This window comes from Sciurus vulgaris (genome assembly GCF_902686455.1).
Source record: "Sciurus vulgaris genome assembly, chromosome: 6".
In the NCBI taxonomy this organism is placed as follows: Eukaryota; Metazoa; Chordata; class Mammalia; order Rodentia; family Sciuridae; genus Sciurus; species Sciurus vulgaris.
This window is the reverse complement of record NC_136466.1, coordinates 118377683-118401084: the sequence shown is the minus strand read 5'-3', so window position 1 is coordinate 118401084 and position 23402 is coordinate 118377683. Positions and strand designations below refer to the sequence as shown.

Genomic DNA, 23402 nt, shown 5'->3' with positions numbered 1-23402 from the left:
ATCCTGTGGTTTATGATTCCTTCTTAGATATGTAGGTTTTTGAGGGCATTCGACCCCAATGGAGAATACTTTCATAAATATTGAGAATTTTATCTAGGTTTTAGCTTCTTTATCAATCAACTTGTAAAAAATAATACAAAATGGATGTCTCTTCACAGTTTCTGCATCTGCCCCCATGACTTTGATAGAGAGATGCACATTTTGGAAATGACACAATTAAGCTATCTATGTTCAATATAGAAAGTGCTGTCTGTAGGAAAGAACAAAAATTTTTTTAAAATTTTCTTCTCAGTCTTTATATATGGCCATGGTATTTCTCTTTAGTTATAAGAAAATTTGCTTGATAGTTTCAAATCACTAAGGTACTATGAAATAATCACACATGAAAGGTGAGACTTGTGCATCTTGGCATCATTCCCCAATTTGTCAGTTGTCCGTGTGTCTCTTCTCATGTTGTAGCTAAATGGGCTAAATTTAACTGTTTGTTAGTATTGTTTTATCCAGCATATTTGTTTTTGTGCCAGAAGGAGTAATTGTGTTTACTGTTTGTTGTGTTTTTGAAGCTGGAACTCTTTTCTCAGACTTCAAGAAAGTCAATTTTATGAATGATTGGAAAAACACACACACCAACCTAGAAGTCAGGGAAGCTGATTTCAGTTCAATGCACAGAATAATCTTCCAAAAGTCAGAGCTGAACAATGATGAACTAAAACATAATCGCCATCACTGGAGATTTTCATGACCACCCAGCAGTGGTTTTATAGGCAGGAAGAAAATATAGGAAGTAATACTTTTTTAGGGTATGCTGTTAACTACTATGCAAGGTATATCCGCATTTTTGTCTCATTTAGTCATCATGGCAATCTTTTTGGAAAGTATGAGAAACTAACTTAGTTTCAGGAAAAATTAGCAATTTGCTTCAGAAATTCCAACTAAAGTTAGATTTGACTCAACTTTGATATCAGCTCTGTGTAAGATTCTCCTCATAACTAACCTCCTTTTCACATGTCTCTTAAATGTATCAGATTGAATAATATTACTGGATAAGTCTGATTAGTAAAGCTTTACTTGTATTCTAATATAAAATATCACTAAATATTCATAGTATCCTCCTGTCCTTTTCCTTATTTTAAAGGATGATAGCTTCAATTTATGATTATTATGGACAATTCTTAATTTATTCACACATTATATGAGGTTAGGCATCAACTTTAACATTATATTGGAACTATCAAATGTAACATCACCACTTGTGTTTGAATTTTGAAAAGGTACTATAATCAGAATCCACAAAAGTATTCTGTGGTTGTCCAAGAAACAAAACATTTAACATTTTTCTTACCTATTCAACACTTTAATAATAACTCACAGATTTCCAGTCTATCTGATCTTTCAGATGAATATCAATACTTGCAAACATTGACAATGATACAAAATATTGGTGAATATAAATAAGAATAAATTTACAGAATAGAGTTTATAATCTAATATAAAATAATGTACCTAATATACAGAAATTACTCCTCTGAACTAGTGCCCCTTTGATCAAATTAGAATTCTTTTTCAAAGACCATTTCAGTACAATAAAAGAAATTAGGATTAACTTTTATAATGTCTCCATACTTCACAAATAATTATATGTGTTAAAACAAGCTTAAAAAACGATTTACTGAGGGAAAATTAAAATAAGCAGTTTACACAAGAGGGTAGGAACATCATAAAACCATGAAAATCATTTTATGATTTTATTAAATAATACGTAAAGAGAAAATGCTGTATTCATTGCAAGATGGCTTTTGTTTTTGTTTGTAATTTTAAACAACTGTTAAATCTATAAAAGAAATATGCATATATTTTCTGTCCTTGGGAAACTTTGCCATCTTGGATCCTTGACTATGAGTATAAAACATTCTCTTTGTCTTCATTACCCTATCAGTAACATCTCTAACAGCTGTTTGCAATAAAGGATACTAATGCTCAAGGGGAAGAGTGAAGTCCTGAAGAGGTCACAAAGGAGCATCAGTGATTAGAAAGGTTACTTATCATTGATCACACAAAGGAAAATTGAAAAAGAACACATGGTGACCCTATGGCCTGGTTCCAGGTGCTCAGTTGCCATCTAAAGAAAGAGGATAATTGTACCTTTATTTCTGCCTTTAATATTATAGATGATTTAAATGCAAGAGATTCTAAAAAGGGAAATTAACAACCAAAAGCAAAACAAAAAAAAAAAACCCAAAACACCCAATAGAGATTTTGATTAAACAAATACTCACACATTTGAACAGATTAAAAAGATTACTAAATGGTTAAAAAAAAGAAATAAAACCTTTAAGAAGCAAACCCAGGATAAAAACTACTGATCTTTAAGCATATAAGTGATTACAGAACTATAATCTTGATTTGGAATTTAGGGAAAATGAAAATCCAAATAAGCTCTTGTCAGATATATGCCTAATAAATATATATATTTGGATTCCAAAAGAATATTGTGGTTCTATACCTTTTATTCCCTAAGTCTAAATCAAACCACCTTGCATACTTTAAAATCCTTAAGAAAATTAATTCTATAATCCAAGTGCAATACTCTAATATTTAATAACTTGAAATTCTTCCTAATAACTAATCTACAATCATCTGGTTGTAAAAACTAAAGATTACTGTGGGTTTTTAAATACTCTTGGTAGGGAAGGAAAACAACATGTTACCATTAACCAAACTATAACAAGTATTTCAAAACTTGAAAATGGTTTTGAGACTCGCATTTAGTTTGTTTTTTTTTACAGACCATTTAAACTTGCCTTCTTCAAACTTCCTTTATATCTTACTATTTAGTATTTCACTAACAGCATCCTCCATATTATCTGTATCTCTTTAAAAAATTGTGTAGGTAGCCAACAATATCCTAACAAGATTAATGAAGCCAACATACAATTATATGAGTAACTCTTAATGATAAAGCAATAATGACTTAAATATTAATGAACTGGTAGTGATAAAATAACAAAATAGAATAAGCATGGAAACATAAAAACTAGAGTCTAAGAGGCAAAATGTATCAGTCTTTGTGAAGTACTGTCCAGAGGGAGGATACCCCAAACACAGAACTAACTACCCTGAGCTACACCTGGGTGGACATGGCCTAATGGTGCCATCATTATAGTTATTAATATGATAAAATAATCTATACTATCCCATATTTTAATTGTAGGATTATCTATAATTTTTTATAAGAAATTGGTCTACTGTATAGATTTATGTAGGTGATAAAATGTACAGATTTCAATAGATTTGACTGAATACAAACTATATAGCTATGTTTCTTACTATAAATTAATAAATCCAAATGTATTTCTTTGATCTTTCATTTCCAAGATTAGGTTCTAAAAATCTCTCATCACTTAAAGTATGGAACAAATGTGGTATCAGATCCTTTGGAGATTATTCCATCATTAATCATTTAATTGAGGAATTTAGAAAACTTATAAATTTGATGATTTGTAAAGAAAAAAAATTTGCCACAAATATATTTCCTGGAAATATTCAACATTTAGAAGTCCTAAAGTTTCCAAAGTTATGTTGTATTGTCTTTTTATATCTTCCTTTATGTTTCTACCAGGATACACTGGGATTTTGCAATTCCAAAGTCAAAATTATGGAACCCACACCTTTTTATACACAAACTCCTCTATTCATCTCGTCTCAGAGTTATGAAGAAGAACCCTCCAGTTTAAGAAAAATTCATTTATATTTACCTAGAAACATAAGGGCATTGCTACAACAGAGCATCATCTGTAGTAGAGCTGCCACAGTTCCCTGTGTGGGGTGTGTCAGGATGGAGAGAAAAGCAAGGGAGGAGGCTAAGGATGTAGCTCAGTGACAGGGCACTTGTCCAGCATGCACAAAGCCTAGGTTCAATCCCCAGTACTTTGGGAGAGGGGAGGAAGGGAGGAGGATATAAGTTTACAAAGCTTTTAGTTTTCTAATATTTTTTTCTAAATTATATTAAACAAGTACTGTACCACCAAAGTATAGCTATGGCCTAAAATCAAGAATTCTTCACATGGCCCATAAGGTACAGTCAGATTTGGCTCCTACCTTCTTTACTCTTTTATGGGATTTTTGTTTAAGAGCATTAACCTTCGAGCCTTCTCTGAGCTTTTCAAATACACAGCCTCAGGCTCTTCACAAAGGTCCTCTCTCCACTGGCCCTTCATCAGATAACTCCTCTCTTCTACTCAACAAACATTTACTGAGTTCCTGTATAAGCCAGGCATTGAGCTACTCACTATACAAATAGCCATGAACAATTCAGGTGGAATCCCTTTCCTCAAGGAAATTGCACTTTGATTGCAATTAACAGTTCATTCATTCAAATATTTACTGAGCCCCTAACATGAGGCAGGAAACTCTTCTAGGTGCTGGGGAATTCAGCAGTGAATGTAACAAACAAAATCTCTTCCTTCAAGGAAAATAGATTTTAGTTGGGAAAATATATGTTAGAAAAATGTAAACATTAATGTAAAAAATAAAGCAAGGAAAATGATAGTTGTGTATGTATGTGTACACATTTAACAGTTTTAGATTAGGTTGTCAGGGAAGGCCTCATCTAGAAGATCACATTTAAATAATTAACAACAAATCCCCAGCACTGCAAAAAAAATTAACAAATAATCAAATAAGCAAAATGATTGTGGATTTTAATAAGTGATATATAGGAAATAAATAGTATACTATAAAAGAGAGTAACTGGGAGAAGCCTTCTATAGAGAATGATAAGAAAGAATATATAGCAGCACAATTCACAATAGCTAAGCTATGGAGCCAACCTAGGTGTCCTTTGACAGATGAATGGATAAAGAACTTATAGTATATATACATAATGGAATATTGTTTAGCTGAAAAGAAGAATGACCTCATGACATTTGCCATAAATAGATAGATCTGTAACCTATCATCCTAAGTGAAATAAGACCAAAAAACCCAAAGTTCAAATGTTTTTGCTGATATATTGAAGCTAAACCACAACTTGGGAGGGAAGGAGGAGGGGGAGAAGTTCAACAGATTAGACAAAAAAGGGAATTAACGGAAGGAAGAAGAGATAGGAATAGGAAACACAGTAGAATGAATCTAACAATTTTCCTATGTACATATATGAAAATACCTACATGAATCCCACCATTGTGTACACCCACAAAAATGGGGTCCTAATTAAAATAAGATATATTCCATGCTTTTATAATTTTATCAAAATGGATTTTATATATATATATATATAACTGTCATATATAACTAAAAAGAACAAAGGAAAAAGAAAGAAGGCCTCTCTGAAGAGAAACTGCATTTGAGTTCAAAGTGAATGATAATATTGGAATATCTTAATATGCTCCTAAAAGTACAGAAGACTCAGATTCTCCCAAAGTAGTACCAGCATAACAGCTATAAAAGAAAGGTATCATGGATGACAGAGCTGCATAGAGGGAACAGAAACACTGAATGTGGCCATGTTCAGGAAAATGAAAGGCACTTTGCATGCTTGTCATACCCTCTTGCTATCTGAACTTTATAAGAACATCTAGGCTGCTGTTCACCTGAAAGAGTGAAGAAGACTGAATAGAGTCTACTGAAGGGCAATATGAGGTCAAAGCTAACAGTGAAGGATGAACAGATTTTTTTTACTTAAAATATTCTGTTAAAAAAAAATCTGGAGCTGGGGACATAGCTAGTTGGTAGAGTGCTTGCCTTACAAGCACAAGGCCCTGGGTTCAAACCCCAGCACCACAAAAAAAAAAAAAAGAAAAGAAAAAAAAAAAAAAAAAATCTGTTCTACATGTGAAACCATGTACTAGATAATGTGCTCCCATTTATGATTCAGAATATATGGTCAATTGATAAAACATCATTCAGTTCTACATTAAAGCAAGAAAAAATAACATACGACATTATGCATTGTGGACTAACTCAAACCTACATAAACAATGATAAACTTTATATATAATAAAAATTCCCCATAAAATAAACAAAACTACCATGTCCATAAAATGTGTCTGCTTCAAACCTATGTACAGATGAACAATCATCTCTTGCCGGTTAATAGTAAATTATGTACACAACACTGTTAACCTATAATAAATCACTAAGTGTATTTGAAAACAATGTTTGGATATGATTTAAAGTGACAACAGAAAGAAATAAAGAGCTAAGTCTGAGACAACTATGAAAGAATTTGTACTTTTTGGAAAGCAATCAAAAGATCACCCACAGCCCCTATTTTATATAGGTTAATACTTGAATTCCTTTCTAAGTTTTAACTTTTTATTATTACTGCAACATGCTTTCTATTAATTCAGTTTTTATAATCATTTTCTAATAAAAAAGAGGAAACTAACAGAAAGAAGAGAAATGAGGCAATAGATTCTATAGTTTTATAGGAAAGAACTTGTTGCTCCCAATTAAAAAAAAAAAAAAAAAAAAAAAAAAGCATTTCCTTCACATACCAATACTGCTATTTTATTTGCAGTATATTTTCTTCCAGGAAGCATCCAGGGCCCCTTAGAAACCTGCTAACATAGTCAGCAGCAGATATTTTTGGATAATTTAGTAGGTCCTAAGCTTTGCATACTGCTTGTCTGTACTTGCATCTTGCCTTGAAGAGGTCCTAACTTTTTTATGTAAGAAAAAAGAAAATAAATTCTCTTGAATACAAGACTTGGAGTTTCAAACACCTGAGAATTTATGACCCTAAAGAATAAGTTGAGAGAAGGTGTCCTGATCAGTTTCTCCCAAAAGACATTGGAACAAGATGAGGAGCATGAAAAGACTTTTAGTAACAGACATTACCTGATAAAAATTAAACAAGCGTCTTCTAACACAAAATACATCTGCAACTTTTACTTTATTAACAGAAATACTATAATACTATACCTAGTAGTAAAAGAACTGCCAGATTTAGACAGTTTTTTAAAAGATTTTTAAAAAATCTTGGAGTTAGTAATTAACTTGGATTAGTTTCCCCATCTACAAAATATTATAGGATAATAATGATTTTTACCAATGCAGTCTGAAGTATCTCAGAAAAAGGCACTATGTGATTATAAGAAACTACATATAATTTCTAGATCACTACACACACAACTATATTACTCTGTATATGGTACACTACTGTTTTGTTCTTTGTATTTATAGTCATTACAATTTCCTCACTATTCTATGGAATTTAAGAGGATTTGGAAAAAAAAAAGATGATGTACAAGGATAACAGTGGAAAATGTTGCCTCAAGTAAAATAAAATAGAAAAAAATTTCATGTAAACTTGTTAAGTGAAACTACATGTGTAAAAATGTATACACTCACTAAGAATTCACCAAGACTCCAGGCAAGACTTTTCATAATTAGAAATGTAATCACTGGTTAGCCAGCAATGACTTCCTGATGACCAAAGTGTTAGAGATAGGAAGCTGAGCATTGCTGCAGTTATGGATCATTCTATAGTTGTTTAAAATCTTCCCTAACATCATTAGAAATCTACTTGTTGAAAGAGAATGAATTCATGATTTTTCAACTCTATCTTAAAAATGTTACAATGTCCTCCCAGGTCTATAGCAATTATGTTTAGTATTTATCTCAACATGCTACACTTGGAGTTACTGAAATAAAGTTAGCTTTATTGTTCCCTTCAGCTGCCTACTGAAGCATGATTTGCTTACCTGACTGGACTCCAATCTTCAAAGCCATTATTATTTTCTAAAGCAGTATTTAGAATTGTTTAAAACCTTAAGGATTCACGAGATAAAACTCTGTGTGAGTTTGGGGGCTATCAGATGTGTAAAAACAAACTTTTAGGTACAAATTCAAGAGGTTGGAGTGATTATAAATAATCTATTATTACTCAAGAAACCACATTGGTAACATATAGGACTTTTAAAAAAAAGGTATAAGCATTTTTCTATAGTACGTGAGTCTAGGGAAATCTTCATTTTGCTGCAAATCAAAGTGAAAAAGGTTCATGATAAAATACAATAAATTGTATAGGTTTGTAAGATGCTAATGTCTTTCACCCAGTTTTCCAATTTTATTTTATATTCTATTACAGAAGACTTTATAAACAGCACACAAAGAATCTGAAAGTAGAATATGAGGAAAACACAACTTTGTAATTACAAATTATCTCATTTTAAATCAGTCTGAAATGAATGAGATATAAAGTGAGGAGAATCAAGTCAATTTGTCTGGCTTTTGTTGTTTTTTTTTTTTGTTGTTGTTGTTGTTGTTGTTGTTTTGGGGGGGGTTCTGGCACTGACAAGAGACAGAACCTAGAGTCTCATACATGCTAGGCAAGCACTCTACTACTGAGCTTTACCCTCAGACCCTCAAGTCAATGTTTAATTTATTTAAGAAAGAAAAAATTACATCCACGGATATGTAAATTTCCTAGTATGAAAATTTATAGGTAAAAACCCAACTTCCAATAGAAAAATTAGAATGTAGATTGTTTCACTTGCTAAAAAAGAAATAAGAGACAAAGAGACAGGAAAAATCAGAATTTTATTCAAGTTTCTACACATCCAGATAGATAATCACGCACAATCTTTAAATATCTAGAGTACAGCCAGGTATGATGGCACACACTTGTAATCCCAGTTACCCAAGAGGCTGAGACAAGAGGATCACAAGTTCAAGGCAACCTGGCAACTTGACTCAAAATAATAAAAAAAAAAAATTTTTTTTAAATGTATGAAAATGTGGGTCAGTGGTAGAGTTCTTGCCTAACATGCAAGAGGCCCTGGGTTCCATCACCTGTACTGGAAAAAAAACAAAAACAAAACCCTAAAACATAAAGGTGCGGCCAAAACCTACCCAAGGTAATCACTTTCCTTTGTAATATACCCAAGAGGAATAATCACTACAGTACAATAACTATACTACTTAGTATTACCTACTTTAAAACTTAATTCCTTTTATAGTTCTTATTTTTAAGAAGAATTCAAAAGACTATTTGCATAGAAATAGGAACCACATTTTTAAACTTATTTTTGATTATGAATATTTTCTGGTGAAAAAGTTTGACATTTTAAAATTCTTTTTTTTCCTTTTTCTTTCATTTTTCTTTTTTTATTCAATATGCTTATACTATGTTTCTCCTATGAACATGTTCTTATTCTGCTCACTGAAATCTTTCTCTATGAAATTTAAAAAGATGTCTAAATATATTTTGTAATGCAGACAGCATGACTTTGAAAAGTAAATTATGATGCTTACTTTTTTTTTCTACACCAATTTTCCTTGTTTCACTATTTGGGCTCATGTCATTTTGTTCCTGCTCAGTTGTTGTGTTGGAATGTGGGCAGTGGATGAAGCAACTTGAAATGACTCAGTACTAGCAAGTATGAATTAAAGTGAAGGCATACAGCCAATGAAAAAATGCCCTTTAGCTCAATCATAAAAGTACCAGAAAAAGGAAGTAGGGAGGGCTTTTAAACCACAGCATTTCAAAAGACAAAGCTGGCAATATAAACTCAAAATTTAAAGAATAAGTATGTTAGAAGTTATTAAAAAGTCTACCTTTCTACCTGCATCCCTCATAAGAAATTTAGAAACAGATGTCACACAAAAGGTATCAGAAAAAGTACAGTGTCAAGAGTCATATTTAAATTAATAATGCTACTGAAGGCAAACTACGTTCATCATAATTCCATCTGAACATTTGTGCCACAAAAGAACATATATAAATGACTAAACGTAAGGATTAAGACCTCTTACCCCATATTTACATTGGCGAGATGTTGCTCCATACTGGAAACGACATTGCTCATCAGCATCGTACACCTGACCTGGGGCCACAGCTGGATAAAGAAAGTCACGCTTGGGAGGCTCATTATCAAGGCAAGTACCACGGCCTGAACTGTTCAACATAAAGGATCAAAGGAAATTAGGTACTCTATGGACTATTTCCAGTCACAATTATGAAACCATGTGTTGAGCTCTTTGTTTTAATAATTTGATGCATGAAAATAACATTCTATCAATAAATAATCACATGGTAAAATAGAATTGCTTTACTGAAACTTATATAAGAGCTCCAAATCATTTTTTTTCCAGCCCCAAGACACAATAAAAGCATCTTAGACAACAATCTGAAAATGTCATTTTGGCCTTTAAAACATTGATTCGAACTAATTTCAAAAGGAATTAAAACAGAATTACATGTTGCTCTAAGATTCTTGTTTGTTTTCACTGAAAATATAACCACATCTGGTAGCAGAATTAAAAACATGAAATGTGGAAAATTAAAAATATTGTAGTTGTAATTCTGAAAGACCTAATTTATATACTTTCACCTTGGGCAGAACAATAGATGCTGTGGTTAGACTTGTCCATAGGTTCTTGAAATATTTCCCTAATGGGCTGAATGACAGATGAAGCTAAGATCCAAAGTTCTCCTCTCAAGTATATTAGAAATATTTAGTCTTTCAAAAATTTCATATTTCATCTAGGGTCATCAGAATTGGAAAAGAGAATGTTCTCTTCTCTATAATTTCTGCTTGTGAAGTGTGCCTGCACTCAAACATAATATTTTAATTCAGTGGAACAAATAACATAAAGATCGCCAAAAACCAGACAGAATACCTTAAAGAGCTTTAGACTTTGCTAAATGTAATTGTTCATTTTTATTTAGTCAGTGTGCATAAAATAGGACAGATGCTTTTTTACTTTCATTTCACATGTGAGTAAGTTAGAATTTTTAAAGAATTCCTATGCCAACACTTAAAAATTTTTTCCAACATTCCTGTCCATTGTGCCAGCACTTGTGTTTTTTTTTTTCAAATTTTTTCCATCCACTTTGCCAAAGGAAAATAATTTCACAAGTAGGAGTTCCTCAACTGTTATTTAGGACAGTACAGATTTTCATTTATAGATAGGTAAGAAAGAACCAGGTATCACAATGAGTTTCATATTCACTTAAAAGTTTCTCGTGTTCTAAAGATGTAAAAATTACTTGTTTATATAAAAATGTATATTTTCACAGCAATAAATTAATACCTTTTAAAAACTGAACTATTCCTAAGGTGATACAGATTCAGAAGACCAAAATGAGAATACTGTCTTCTTTACATCCCTTTCCTTTCAATTATGCCCATTTTGATGAATTTTTAATAAATAAATATATCTAAATGGAATACTAATTATGGTACTAATACACTATTGGCTGTTAAAATCATTTCAGTAGTCACTACTTAACACATCTAACTAACAGAGAACTTTTTTTTCACCCAGCTATTTAGGTTTTTTAAAAATTTTTTTTTGGTTGTAGGTGGACACTATATCTTTATTTATTTATTTTTATGTGGTGCTGAGGATCAAACCTAGTGCCTCACATGTGCAAGGCAAGTGCTCTACCACTGAGCTACAGCCCCAGCTTCTATCTAGTTTTCATGACAGAATACTTGTTATTTCCTTTTTATTATACCTTTAGAAATTGACATGTACCTCAGTAAGACAAACTATTTATAGTTTATAGGTATTATTTTTAAATAGCCAGAGCTTTTTATGCAATTATGTATAAAATTTTAGAGAGATGCAATTCTACTAGTAAATTTGAAATTATATATCAGGGTTAATGGCAAAGATATTATATTTGAATAGTATAATGGAAAAAAGATCATTTTGATAATATGGAACATTTGTAGGATAACTGAATTAGTACTTTAATTTTCAAATTTTACTTCCAAAATGCCAGTTTCACTCCCACTTATAATAAAATTATAAACATGTTTATGAAAAGAATCAAATAAGTAATAAAAATAGAATAAACTAAGTACTACTACAAATCAACAGAAAAATTTAAAATTGCATACTTAAGGATTTATGTACAGGATCCTATAGAAAACACATATTTACTAATAGCAGGAATAAATGTAGACTATATGTACCTAAATGGCACCAATTAAGAATCTATTAAAAACAATTATACATAATTACTTTAAAGGATAATGAAAATTAGTCTTAAAAACTTAGAGGAAGAAATATGTGGACTCCAAAGAAGAATTTAAAAACAGATACACTGAAGAAAAAAATTCTTTCCTGATGGCAAACTGGTTTAACCCAGGAAGAATCAAGACCAATCATTTTAGTTAAGGTTCTTGTTTCATGGTATTGATTATCTTCTAATCATGGTTCATGTTCTTAAAAAAAAAAAAAATGATAAAAAACAAACCACACAACCATTACAAGGGCCCTCAAACAGCTAAGAATGCTATGCACTGTGAGCACCTGGGTTCAAACTTTTCTGAGAAAGAATATGCCAAAAATGTACCTTTGTTTCACTTTCTCAAAAGTACTTAGTGCTTTTGTTTTAATGTTGTCTGGTTAAACAGCTAGACAAGTCTTGTTCTCCTTTTCCAGCATATTTTTACAGAAGAATAAAACACCATATGAAATAAAATATAAGAGAAAACCATATGGATCTTTAAAAAATGAGCCTGTATTTAGGAACATCATATCAACAAAGGTCTTTTGAAATGCTTGTCTATATTTTGTACAAATTAGCAAGGTTTGCTAAGTCAGGTGTCTTCCAGTAAAACCAATGCGGGGATATTTGCACAGCTGATTCTAATTGTTTTACATTCCTATACATGGAAGTGTAGTATATTTTTCTCCTAGTAATCATATCTTGTAATACAGTAAAACCTTGATTAATAAATATGAGGAATGGGATAATTTTCATATCTTAATTCTTAACTGAGGGTTAACCAACAAAATGCTTTTTTGCATAATATTACCAAAATTTGCTATTTTCCTGCTACTTTTAAGTTAGTAAAGTCTATAGATCACAATTATTATTGATCAACTTTTAGAAAATAAAAATTCTGGATATTTTCATGCCTCCAAGTTATCAATTATCATGAAATATTTCACACATAGATACAGAAGGTAGAAAACATGAATCTGAGAGATGTGTATTTAATCCAGAAAATGATTTTCCTCATTTTTTTCCTAACAAAAGTTCCAAGGCTCAACTTCAATAATTTTCCCCTTAGAGGTAACTACTATTCTGATTTCTTATAATAATAATTTCCTTGTTTTTCTCAATAATTTTACTACACAATTATTCACTGGCATGTTTTGGACTTCTACACAAAAGGAGTTATACCATAGATTTTCTTTAGTGATTTTGTTCTTTTGCTCAATATTGTGAATGTAAAGTGCATTATATATGTAACTCTATTTATTTTTATTGTTCTTTACTATTCCTTTAAGACTATGCCATCATTATTTATCCATTAGTCTATTAATAAATTTTTGAGATTTTCTGGCAATTGCACATAATGTTGACATGAATGTTTTTTAGACATTTCCTGGTGGGTGCAAATGTGTAAATGCTTTTCCTTTCATAAAAATATTACTTTGGAGTTTTTATCTTATACTCTGTAATTTTCTCAGTTTAACCAAATAGAAGTCATGGGAATTTTTTATTTAATCTAGAGTTCTAACTGATTGAGCTATAGTCATACAATTCTTACTATGTTAAGTCTATTGTTATTTATGCTATCAATATAATAATAGTGGCATTATTACATACAAATTTTCTCAAAATAGCACTTTAAAATAAATGGTTTGTGACTTGAGGTCATATGCAAATTTTCCACTCAAAAAACATAAGACTTACTTATTATAAATTAAATGTCAAGTACTATTAGTCTCCATCTATGAAATGTTATAGCTTACTATTGTTATTGTAAACATACTTGTCTGGTGAAAAAGTAAATACATAAAAAGTATGCTAAGGAAATCTGTCATTAATCCCTAGTTAAATTCAAATCAACAAAGAAATCTAATCCTAGTTAATATCTATAGAAATATGGAGAATTATTTAATTCATGTTCTATAAGTTTGATACTGCTCCTAAGACAAGGCAAAAATATGTATTAGTTTAAGAATGTGTTTCTTCCTTGATTATGAAATTCATTATAAATCAAAGTATATTTATATTTCCCAAAATTCTGACAGTATCATACTTTATGTAGTCTAATTTAGAGATCTTTTATTTACATAATTCAAAAATTAGCCTTGAAAATAGGATTATGAACCACTGTTCAGTCTTCAACTAAAATTTACAGTCCTAGATAAAATATGTCCCCCTGGCTTTGTTTCCAGAACACAAGATGACATACTCCTAATTGAGATTTTAGACTTATTTTGACTAAAATGATTATACTATAAAGTATAGATCTTTGGTCTACAATATGGGCCTATCTGAAAAAGAAATGTCTATATAATTCTGTACATATCTTAACAGTCCCTTAACAACAACAACAAAAATTTAAAATTTTATCCCACTTCCTTTTTTTTTTTCCAACAAAGTTATGCTAATACACTTAAATTAAGCAAAATTCAATTAGGTTGATATCAGCTATAGCAAGTTAGAAGTCTGTTTTTTTGTTTGTTTGTTTGTTTTAATCTTTTTAGTACTGGGGATTGAACCAAGTGTGCTCTCCCTCTGAGCTTAAATTGCAGAGGCTGGCCTTAATTCTCCTACCTCAGCTTCCCAAATTTCTGGGATTACAGGCATGCACGGCTGCACCAGGCTAAGCCAAATGTTTTTGCCTACTATATGCTCATAAACTGCTTTATCAATCTTCATGAAACAAGGGTTTTAATGTAACAAATGTTATGATACATTTCGATAAGTGTAAACCTAAATGTATTATCTAAAGCCAAATCTTTTTACTGTCACCCTCTGTATAACTGGGATGTCTGAATATAGTTGGAACTTGAGGCTGTCAAGATATAAATACTGTACTGCTCTTTTACTCTATCTTCCCCTCCACATGAAATCATGACTTATCAAAGATATTTATGGTTACAGTAAGGTTCCCAAAACATGTCAGACAACCAGAAGAAGGAGAAACCTATTTTGCTGTTTCTGGATACTAAAGTTTTTATAAAGGTCCTATCTATAAATATTGTTTTCCATCTAATAGATTGATGTTAACTTTCAAAAGTAGTTGCTAGAGAGGAAAAAAAGAGAACTTTGGCCATCTTTCTCACTTTATATCACTTCTCTTATAGCTTCACTCTCACCTTTCTTCCTGGTTCCCCTTCAACAGTGACTCTCAAGGCATTCAGCCTCCATCCTTTCTGTGAAAACGGCTACTCTGTATTGAACTTGGAACTGCAGGGAAATGTTGCTATGGATCTTTGATAGTTTAAGTAATTTAACAGAATTAATTTAAAAAGTTCAAGAGTTGATTTACAGAGCCCCCATAATTTTTAAAAACGATACGAAATTAATCTGTACTATTGCTAAGTGATGGAGAATATATGAAAACTGGCTACCTTCCACTGCCTGGTAGATTAGCCCATAGTCATCAGTGAGTGTGAGCCATGATACCAGGTTCATCTTTGTCTACTTTCTAAATGAATAAATAAATAAGTCCCGCAGGCAGATAGGAAGAACACTACCTGCAAAGCCGTCGTCGAAAACATCAGAAGCTGGCATAACACGTCCATTTTAACGGAAATGGGTTCTTTATTATTTAATCAGGACGGCTTCTGGGCGATTCATGAACCACTTATTGAATCACCGAGTTTAAGAAATCTGAAAAAAAATATTGGGAGTTGGTAAACACCATCTCCTGATTGATAAATTGCACCTAGTGTTTCAGAATGACATGATTTTGTATTCTACTGGCATTTAAAGGCCATAGAATTGTTTTCATTTGAACATTGTGAATAGTGAAGCTCTACAAATCATAGAAAGCTCATTGTTAAATCTACCATCATATTTGGCCTATACAATCACTAAGTAGAGATAGGTATGCATTTTGTTGGTTGGACTGCAGTTCCTAAACAATTCATCTTTCAAGATTTCTTTTCCTTGAGAAGAGAACCTAAAATAAAGTGTTATGAATCCTTTTGAGCCAACTATAAAACATAAATGTAACTTCAATTCTTGATCACAGTATCACTGGATTTTTAAAAATATCATGCATAGCTATAAAAGCAATTAAGTTCACTACATTAATAAAAGAAATAAAGAAACTCAAGAAAGTATTATATCTTTGTGTTCCAGTGAAGTGACTTTTTTTACAGGGCCTTATGTTTAAAAATCTTCTATTGGTTGGACAGATTATAATTAGATTAGTTTATTATTAAAGAAGGTGGGAAAAGCCAACTTTTCTCCAAGTCGCTACCCATTTTCTTTCTCATCTATCTTTTATTGATGGTTTTAACTTTGTAAGCATTCCTATGAGGATGCACAAGAGAAATGGTTTAATAAAATGAAGGATAAATAAGCCCATCAGAACCCTGTCAGCACTCATTTGGTTTATACATACAATATGCAAAGAAGCAATGAGGATTTAAGAATGCTTCAGATTAAGTATTTTAATTAATTCAGTGGACCACTTTATAGCAACTGGTAATAATTCTACAGCTCTCACCAAACCAGTGGTGATTTCTTAAATGTATTTTACCAGCAATTTAGAGATTTCCTTTGGTAATATCTTAACACTGCAAACTAAACAAGATCTGACAGGAGATCAAAACTGATTCATGTATGTATATATGTATTTTTTAATCAGGGAAAAGAACACACAAAACTTATTACATGCCTAAGGCATGGTTCTTATATTCAGAATACAGAAGTGGTACTACATAATGAACTGTGTAAAAGCCAATGGGATGGAAACTACTAATAGACAGGAGAAAAGAAAACAGTCCCTTGAAAACAAAAGAAGGGCTACCATGAGAAATACACAGGAATCCTTAGTATATTACATAGTTTGTCTTTCTGATGATACAGATTAAGATTCTATTATAAAAACAAGAGCCAAGTCAAAACAGAAATCCAGGTCTGGCTTTATTTCCGGGGAAAGTCGATCTTCAATAATGTTTAAAATGTAGGTAAATGACCTCATTAAAACCTTCTTAGAAAATGACATTGCTAGTGCTTTGTATTAAAAACTACCAAAAAATGTCAAACAAATTCTCTGTGGTCTATCTGTACAGGATTTCAGTCAGTTTGGCACAAGGAAAGTACAGTATTGTAATTTTCTACTACTAAGATTGAAAATTGTTAGACTATAATATGGTTATTCAGAAGAACTGCCTTCTGAAATGAATTTCCAACTTCTTCAACTTTATTATTACCTTAATTAATTATAAAGAGCCCATTTTTTAACTATTCCTCTTTTTCTTTTCTTTTTTCCTTTTTTGCAGTCCTGGGGCTTGAACTCAGAGCCTCTTTGATGCTAGGCAAGTGCTCTACCATAGAGCTATACTTCCAGACCTATCTTTTGATTTGTGAGTAAAGCAAAGGTAATTTAAAACATCATGTTTGAGGACTTATAAAAATATGCAATGTAAATTTTCAGAATATATGATCTGGCTATAGTAGATATGAAGAAAACTTCTAATGAATAATTTTAACCTGTACAAGCTATCTGAAATTTCACAATGCAATCATGGTAACAAACAATTTTTTAAGATAAACAGTATTTTAAAAAGAATTTCTGTTGTTTGTGCTTTATGTATGCCTCATTTTTTCACATGATATTTAATCTTTCCTCCCCAAGAAAAAAATAGCATTAACCAGCTATGGCAATGGTAGAGCAATAAAGCGCTGAAACGTTGATATTATTTAAAATAGTAATATTTGTCATTTAATGAATGTCTATTAAGTGTTTTACACATATTATAGCATTACACATAATTATATACATGACACCTAATGATATAAGCATTATGATTTAAACTCATTTTAAAAAGTTAGGACACTGAAGATTAGAAAGGTTAAGTAACATGCCCAAGGTCACATAGTTAGAAAGAAAACCCAAGTCTATCAGTTTCTAAAATTGAATCTGGAACCCCCTGTGCAGCAAGATGTGGAAGACAATCTCCTTTCCTAAACGTCTCCTTTCTCTTCATATTTAGATAATCAGACTCTTGTGATATACTTTGAAGACCAGAAAAGAAGTTTCCAAACTACAGAAGATGGGTCATTGAAAAAATCATTTTCTCAAAGTGCTCATTTCCTGGCTGTTTGGTTTTTTGTTGTTGTTGTTTGTTACTATTAGATACTTCGGCACTCCTACAGACTCAGTTTATTCACCAAAATAATAAAATATAAAATCACTGGATTAAAGTTGGGCTATTCTCTATTAAGGTATGTAAGTATAAATTATTTCTGAAATTTTTTCCTGCTTATTGAACAATTCTAATTGCTCATATTATTAATCCCATTTATGTCCTTGTTCTACACCTTCTAGTTTATTCAATAAGTTTTATTTGCATATGAACTGAAAAATTTGCCACAGTCTTATATTAAAGCATGTGGGGAATAGCCTGAAATATAACTGGGTCCTATAAAACAGACACATTATGCAAAGTTTGAAGCACTACATATTAGGCTTCTACCAATGACTTACTTCTGGAACAATTAATCATGCTCTCCAGAGATTACTTACTCTAGAAAGCTGGTGATATAGTCTCGACTGCAGGCAGACCAGGAAAAAGGATTGGTATTTGCAGTAATGTGAGCTGCCATAAGTTTTGCTGCTTCATGACCTTTCGTCCCACAAGAATTTCCAATTCCATCATGGTTCATACCAAAACTGTTTTAATGAGGAAGAAACATAAGAAACATGAAAGAAAGAAATAATAACAAAATAAAACAACCCCCTGTACATCTTAATTTCCTTATCTGACCATTTATTAGCCTTATCAACATATGCCATCTATCGAGATAGAACAGATCCTCTAAAGAAATGTAGGATTAATGTTAAAGAAACTAAGGAATAATTCAGTGATACAGTGATATCTAATTCTCTTTATACTTATTGTATTCTCACATTATCTCACATGATACACTTATTAAACAGAAAAAGGAATATATACTACCTCACTTTATGTAGGATAAAACTAAGATTAATAACCTATTAAAGATAAATAACAAAGATAAATAACCTATTAAAGATCACACAGTAAGGCCTGAAATTGCTAACAGAATCTGTCTTTTAAAATGCTAGTGTTCATCCTACTTCACCATGAGGAATTCAACAGGGAATTATAAAAAGATGGCCATGATTCATTAAATTCTAGGTTATAGACCAAACACAAAAGTCCTTTTACTTAACATTGATAAAGAAGAATTCTATACACATATAATTTATGTCCATGTGAGTTAAAGTGAGTTTGAAAAACCTTGATACATTTAAGGATTATGGGATTATTTGTCCTGACCTCCATTTTTCAGTTTTCTTCATCATTTTTCCCTATGTCTTATATCCATGCTTAATGTTATCAGTGTGATCTTCAAACATACTTCAATCATAAAAATAATTGTCTGAGAGGAATATATGGTCACTGCATAGGAAACTTTTAAAAAATAAGTAGTAGGTAATATGAGCTCATTAATGAAAGCTGTCATTTTGGCAGTGCAGAGACATTGAAGATGTATAAGAAAAACCGAAGATTTCTTAAGTCAGAAAATATAGCATTGACTTGTGTTTTACACAGGTTACTGCAGTAACTACAGGGGAGATACTGAAGTAGGAAGAGAACAGAGCTGAGGAGAAGAGTTGTAAGATAATTACCAATTGAGAAATGATGGTGGTCTGAACTAGGGCACTAGATAAACAAGTAGGATTAGCTTTGAGATTTGTTCAGGAAGCAGAGTGGGTTGCACTATGAAAAAGTTAATTGAAGATACATAATATGTTCACATGGGGGCCAGGGAGGATGACAACCCAACAATAAGGAAAGAGAAGACATGTATGAGACTATCTAGTGCCCTAAAGTAAAACACCCAACAATCTTTCAAGAATGCTAATTAATATTCTAGTTTGACGACACCACACTGGAGTCACCCTCCTTGAAAGGTCTTCTAGGAATGTGAAGGTGAAGACTTAAGAGGGTTGAATTAGACACGTATTCTCTCAAAACAATTTACTACAGATTTACATAATGAGCTTAGTAGTGTAAATGTGCAATTCCAAAAATTTAATATTCCCTATTGCTCTCAAAGGTTGATGTTACTGTAGGAATAATACTAAAATTCTTTTCAAGTTATGACAGTTTTAAAAATACTATTTCCTTTTAGCAACAGTCATACACACCACTGTGCCATGTTAAGACAGGTAGGTGTAAGAGGGCATAGAGAGATTGAAGATAATCCATTTTGAGATCCTCAACTTCCATATGACTGCTTCTAAAAACAAAAGTCAAGCTGTGACTTTCAAAATCATATTTCTTTCACCTTACAAAATAAAGGCATATCTTTCCATCATCCATAACATTACAATAGTGCAGTGCCTTGTAGTATAACAGTGCCTTGTAGTATAAAAGTGCCTGAGTGCCAAGAAAAGAGGACAATGGACACATTTGGTGTCAGTGTTAGGAAAAAAGTATGAATTGTAGCAATTGGTTTTCATTAAACCATATCAAGTAGTTTTCAAATTATTTTATCAACTTAGTACGAGTATATAATCAAATTAACAGTTGATATATTGTTAAATCTACTTTTTGCTAATGGGTCACTATGGTTATATTTTGACAAAAAATTCAAAAGGAGTCTAAAGACTTGAGTAATATTTTTGTAATAAATTCATTTTATATCTGTCTACTTATTTATGTAAACAAGTTTTTCTCAGCATTTATATCTATAGAAACAAATATAGGAATTGAATTGCTGATGAAATTCTGCTTCATTATGGCAATACAGATGCATGCAGCAGTTTTTAAAAAATCATCTAAAGATAAATCTTCTAATACTTTCATATTTAATTATTCCTCTACATGCATAATGTTCTTTTGATCATTAAAACTTGTGACAAATGAGTATTCAACCCAGTAGAAAACATTTATTTTCTTTATGATCACAGGAAAATTTTTAAGGAAATTTTAATTTATATGTTTTTATTGTAGAGATACAAATTTTTAAAATTCTTCTAGTATAAAATAGTTATTAATGTATTATGCTACAGTAGAACATGGACTAAAACAAAATTCTGGAAAGGAATGGGCATATTGCATTAAAATGGAAAAAAATCATGTAAGTTTTTTTCTTTTTTTAAATGAGTTCTCATAATATTTTCCAGCTGGCCTGGGCTCAAGCAATTCTTCTACCTCATCCTCTCAAGTAGTGAGAACTGCAAGAGTATGCCATTGTGCCCAACTAATTTGATTATAGAAGAACCTGCTTGTATACTTTTTAAATGCATAGTGGTAGTTACCTAATTACTATAGCATTTAGATAAAACCAGATGAAGTTTAAACTGGATATATTTAAAAGAGGACTGTACTAATTTTATTTTCAAATATCAATATTTAAAATACTTTAGAAGTTCTCTCTTTACAATAATTTAGACCTAAAAAGGAAAGGTTTTAGACACCCCCTAAAAGTTACACAATAGGGCACAAGATTATAAAAAAATTCCTTCGTAAGTATTTATGCAAAATGATTTTAAAACTAATGAATTCAAGTAACCAAAGCCAAAAATCCTTAGTTCTAGCTCTACTAACAATCCTTATAGTTTAGGTGTCAGATGCAGAAAGTTTTCTTAGGGATTTAAGTTTCAGCTGTATAAGAGATTACTTTTGTAGTCTGTATTTCAAACATAAGAAATCCTGGAATGATCTGCCAGTGCTAAACAGTTCACTGATAGTCACATGAGGTGAAATCGAAGTTCATAATTGCCATTTATAACATCAGCTCAAAAAAAAAGAAGGGGCTGGGGAGATAGCTCAGTCGGTAGAGTGATTGCCTTGCAAGCACAAGGCCCTGGGTTCGATTCCCAGCACCGCAATAAAAAAAAAAAAAAAAAAATGCTTCCAACAAGCTGATCAGGCTAGAATGAATGAATGCATAAATAAATAAATATGTAGTAATTGAAGTATATATATATGTATTTTTTTTTCAATAGGTTTCCTCCTGAGAAAACTCTATCACTGAAGAGTTTGGAAAAAGAAGTAAAACTCATTAGTGACAGAGAAAATAAGACAACACATAACTTGAAAACTATCACATTGGCAAAAATTAGCATGATAGCTAAGACTAAGTGTTGGCACTGAGATGAAGAAACAAGGATCTTGGTGAATAACCACTGTACTGGGAACAGAGAAGCTCTTCTGGAGAGCAAGTTAGCCATACTTAGGCAAATGGGCAGATGTATTAAGATCCAACAATCCTATTTTTGAATACACATCTCAGAAATATTCTCAAAAGGAATAGTTTGAGAATGTTTATGACAGAATTATGTATGATTGCAAGGAATTGTAAATAATTTATGTGTGTCCCTGGTGAAGGGTAAGTAAACTTTAACAGATGTATATTATGGAATACTAAGCTGAAGTTAGAAACAACAAACAAGATAAACATCCACACATAAGTATGGGTGGATCTGAAAAAATTAAGAGAACAACAAGGTCTTCAGCACTATGGTATATAGGTAAACAAAAATTACATACATGGCCTTGAATATCAAGGGTTGAGGAACTATTGAGACTAAAGAGATACAACTAAATACAAAGTGTTATGGTTTGGATATGAGGTATCCCCCGAAAGTTTTTGTTAATTCCATAATTTCAGAGGTGAAATTACGAGTTTTTTAACCCAATTAGTCCATCCTACTTTGAATGGACTGACTAGGTGGTAACTGTATGCAAGTGTAGCAAGACTGGAAGAGGTAAGTCCCTAGAGGCGTACCCTAGAAGGATGTATCTTCTCTGTGGCCCTTTCCCCATTCCCCCTGCTTCCTGACCCCACCATGAGCTAAACAACTTTCCTCCGCTGGGCCCTTCCACCATGATGTGCTGCCTCACCTTAGGCCCAGAGTGATGAGGTTGGCCATCCATGGACTGAGAACTTTGAAACTGCGAACCCCAAATAAACTCTCCTCTAAGTTATTATTGTTGGAGTATTTTGATCACAGTGACAAGAAATCTGACTAAAACACAGTTAAAACAGGATTGGGAAGAAAAAATGTACTATAATATTAAAAAATATTCTTCTCCTTAAGAAACACATGTTGATGGGCTGGGGTTGTGGTTCAGTGGTAGTGTGCTCGCCTTGTACTCATGAGGCCCTGGGTTTGATCCTCAGCACCACATTAAAAGTAAAATAAAGTTATTGTGTCCACCAACAACTAAAAAATATTTTTAAAAAAAGAAACACATGGTGAAATATTTAGGGATAAGGAACAGAATATGCACAACTTACTCTCAAAGCATTCAGAAAAAGTATATGTGAACACAAAGTACATGTGAACACATGAAGAGAAAGCAAAAGCAAATTTTGCAAAAAATTAACAATTTTTTAATACAGTGAAGGATACATGGGAAATTTTTCTTTATTCAACTTTTCCGTAAGTTTGAAATAATCTCAAACTAAAACAGTTAAAAAG

The 23402-nt window shown here is 31.8% G+C and overlaps 1 protein-coding gene across 5 annotated transcripts in view; it reads right to left on the bottom strand.

The window, feature by feature from the left end:
• Positions 1 to 23402, bottom strand: part of ADAMTS6 (ADAM metallopeptidase with thrombospondin type 1 motif 6) — a 318093-nt gene that overhangs the window by 126809 nt on the left and 167882 nt on the right. For all 5 annotated transcript variants that reach the window (XM_079144861.1, XM_079144865.1, XM_079144864.1 and 2 more), the window contains 2 exons: positions 18468 to 18614; positions 9760 to 9901 (listed from right to left, as the gene is read on the bottom strand). In XM_079144861.1, the coding sequence (XP_079000987.1) occupies positions 9760 to 9901; positions 18468 to 18614 (289 nt within the window). The remainder of the gene's footprint in view (positions 1 to 9759; positions 9902 to 18467; positions 18615 to 23402) is intronic.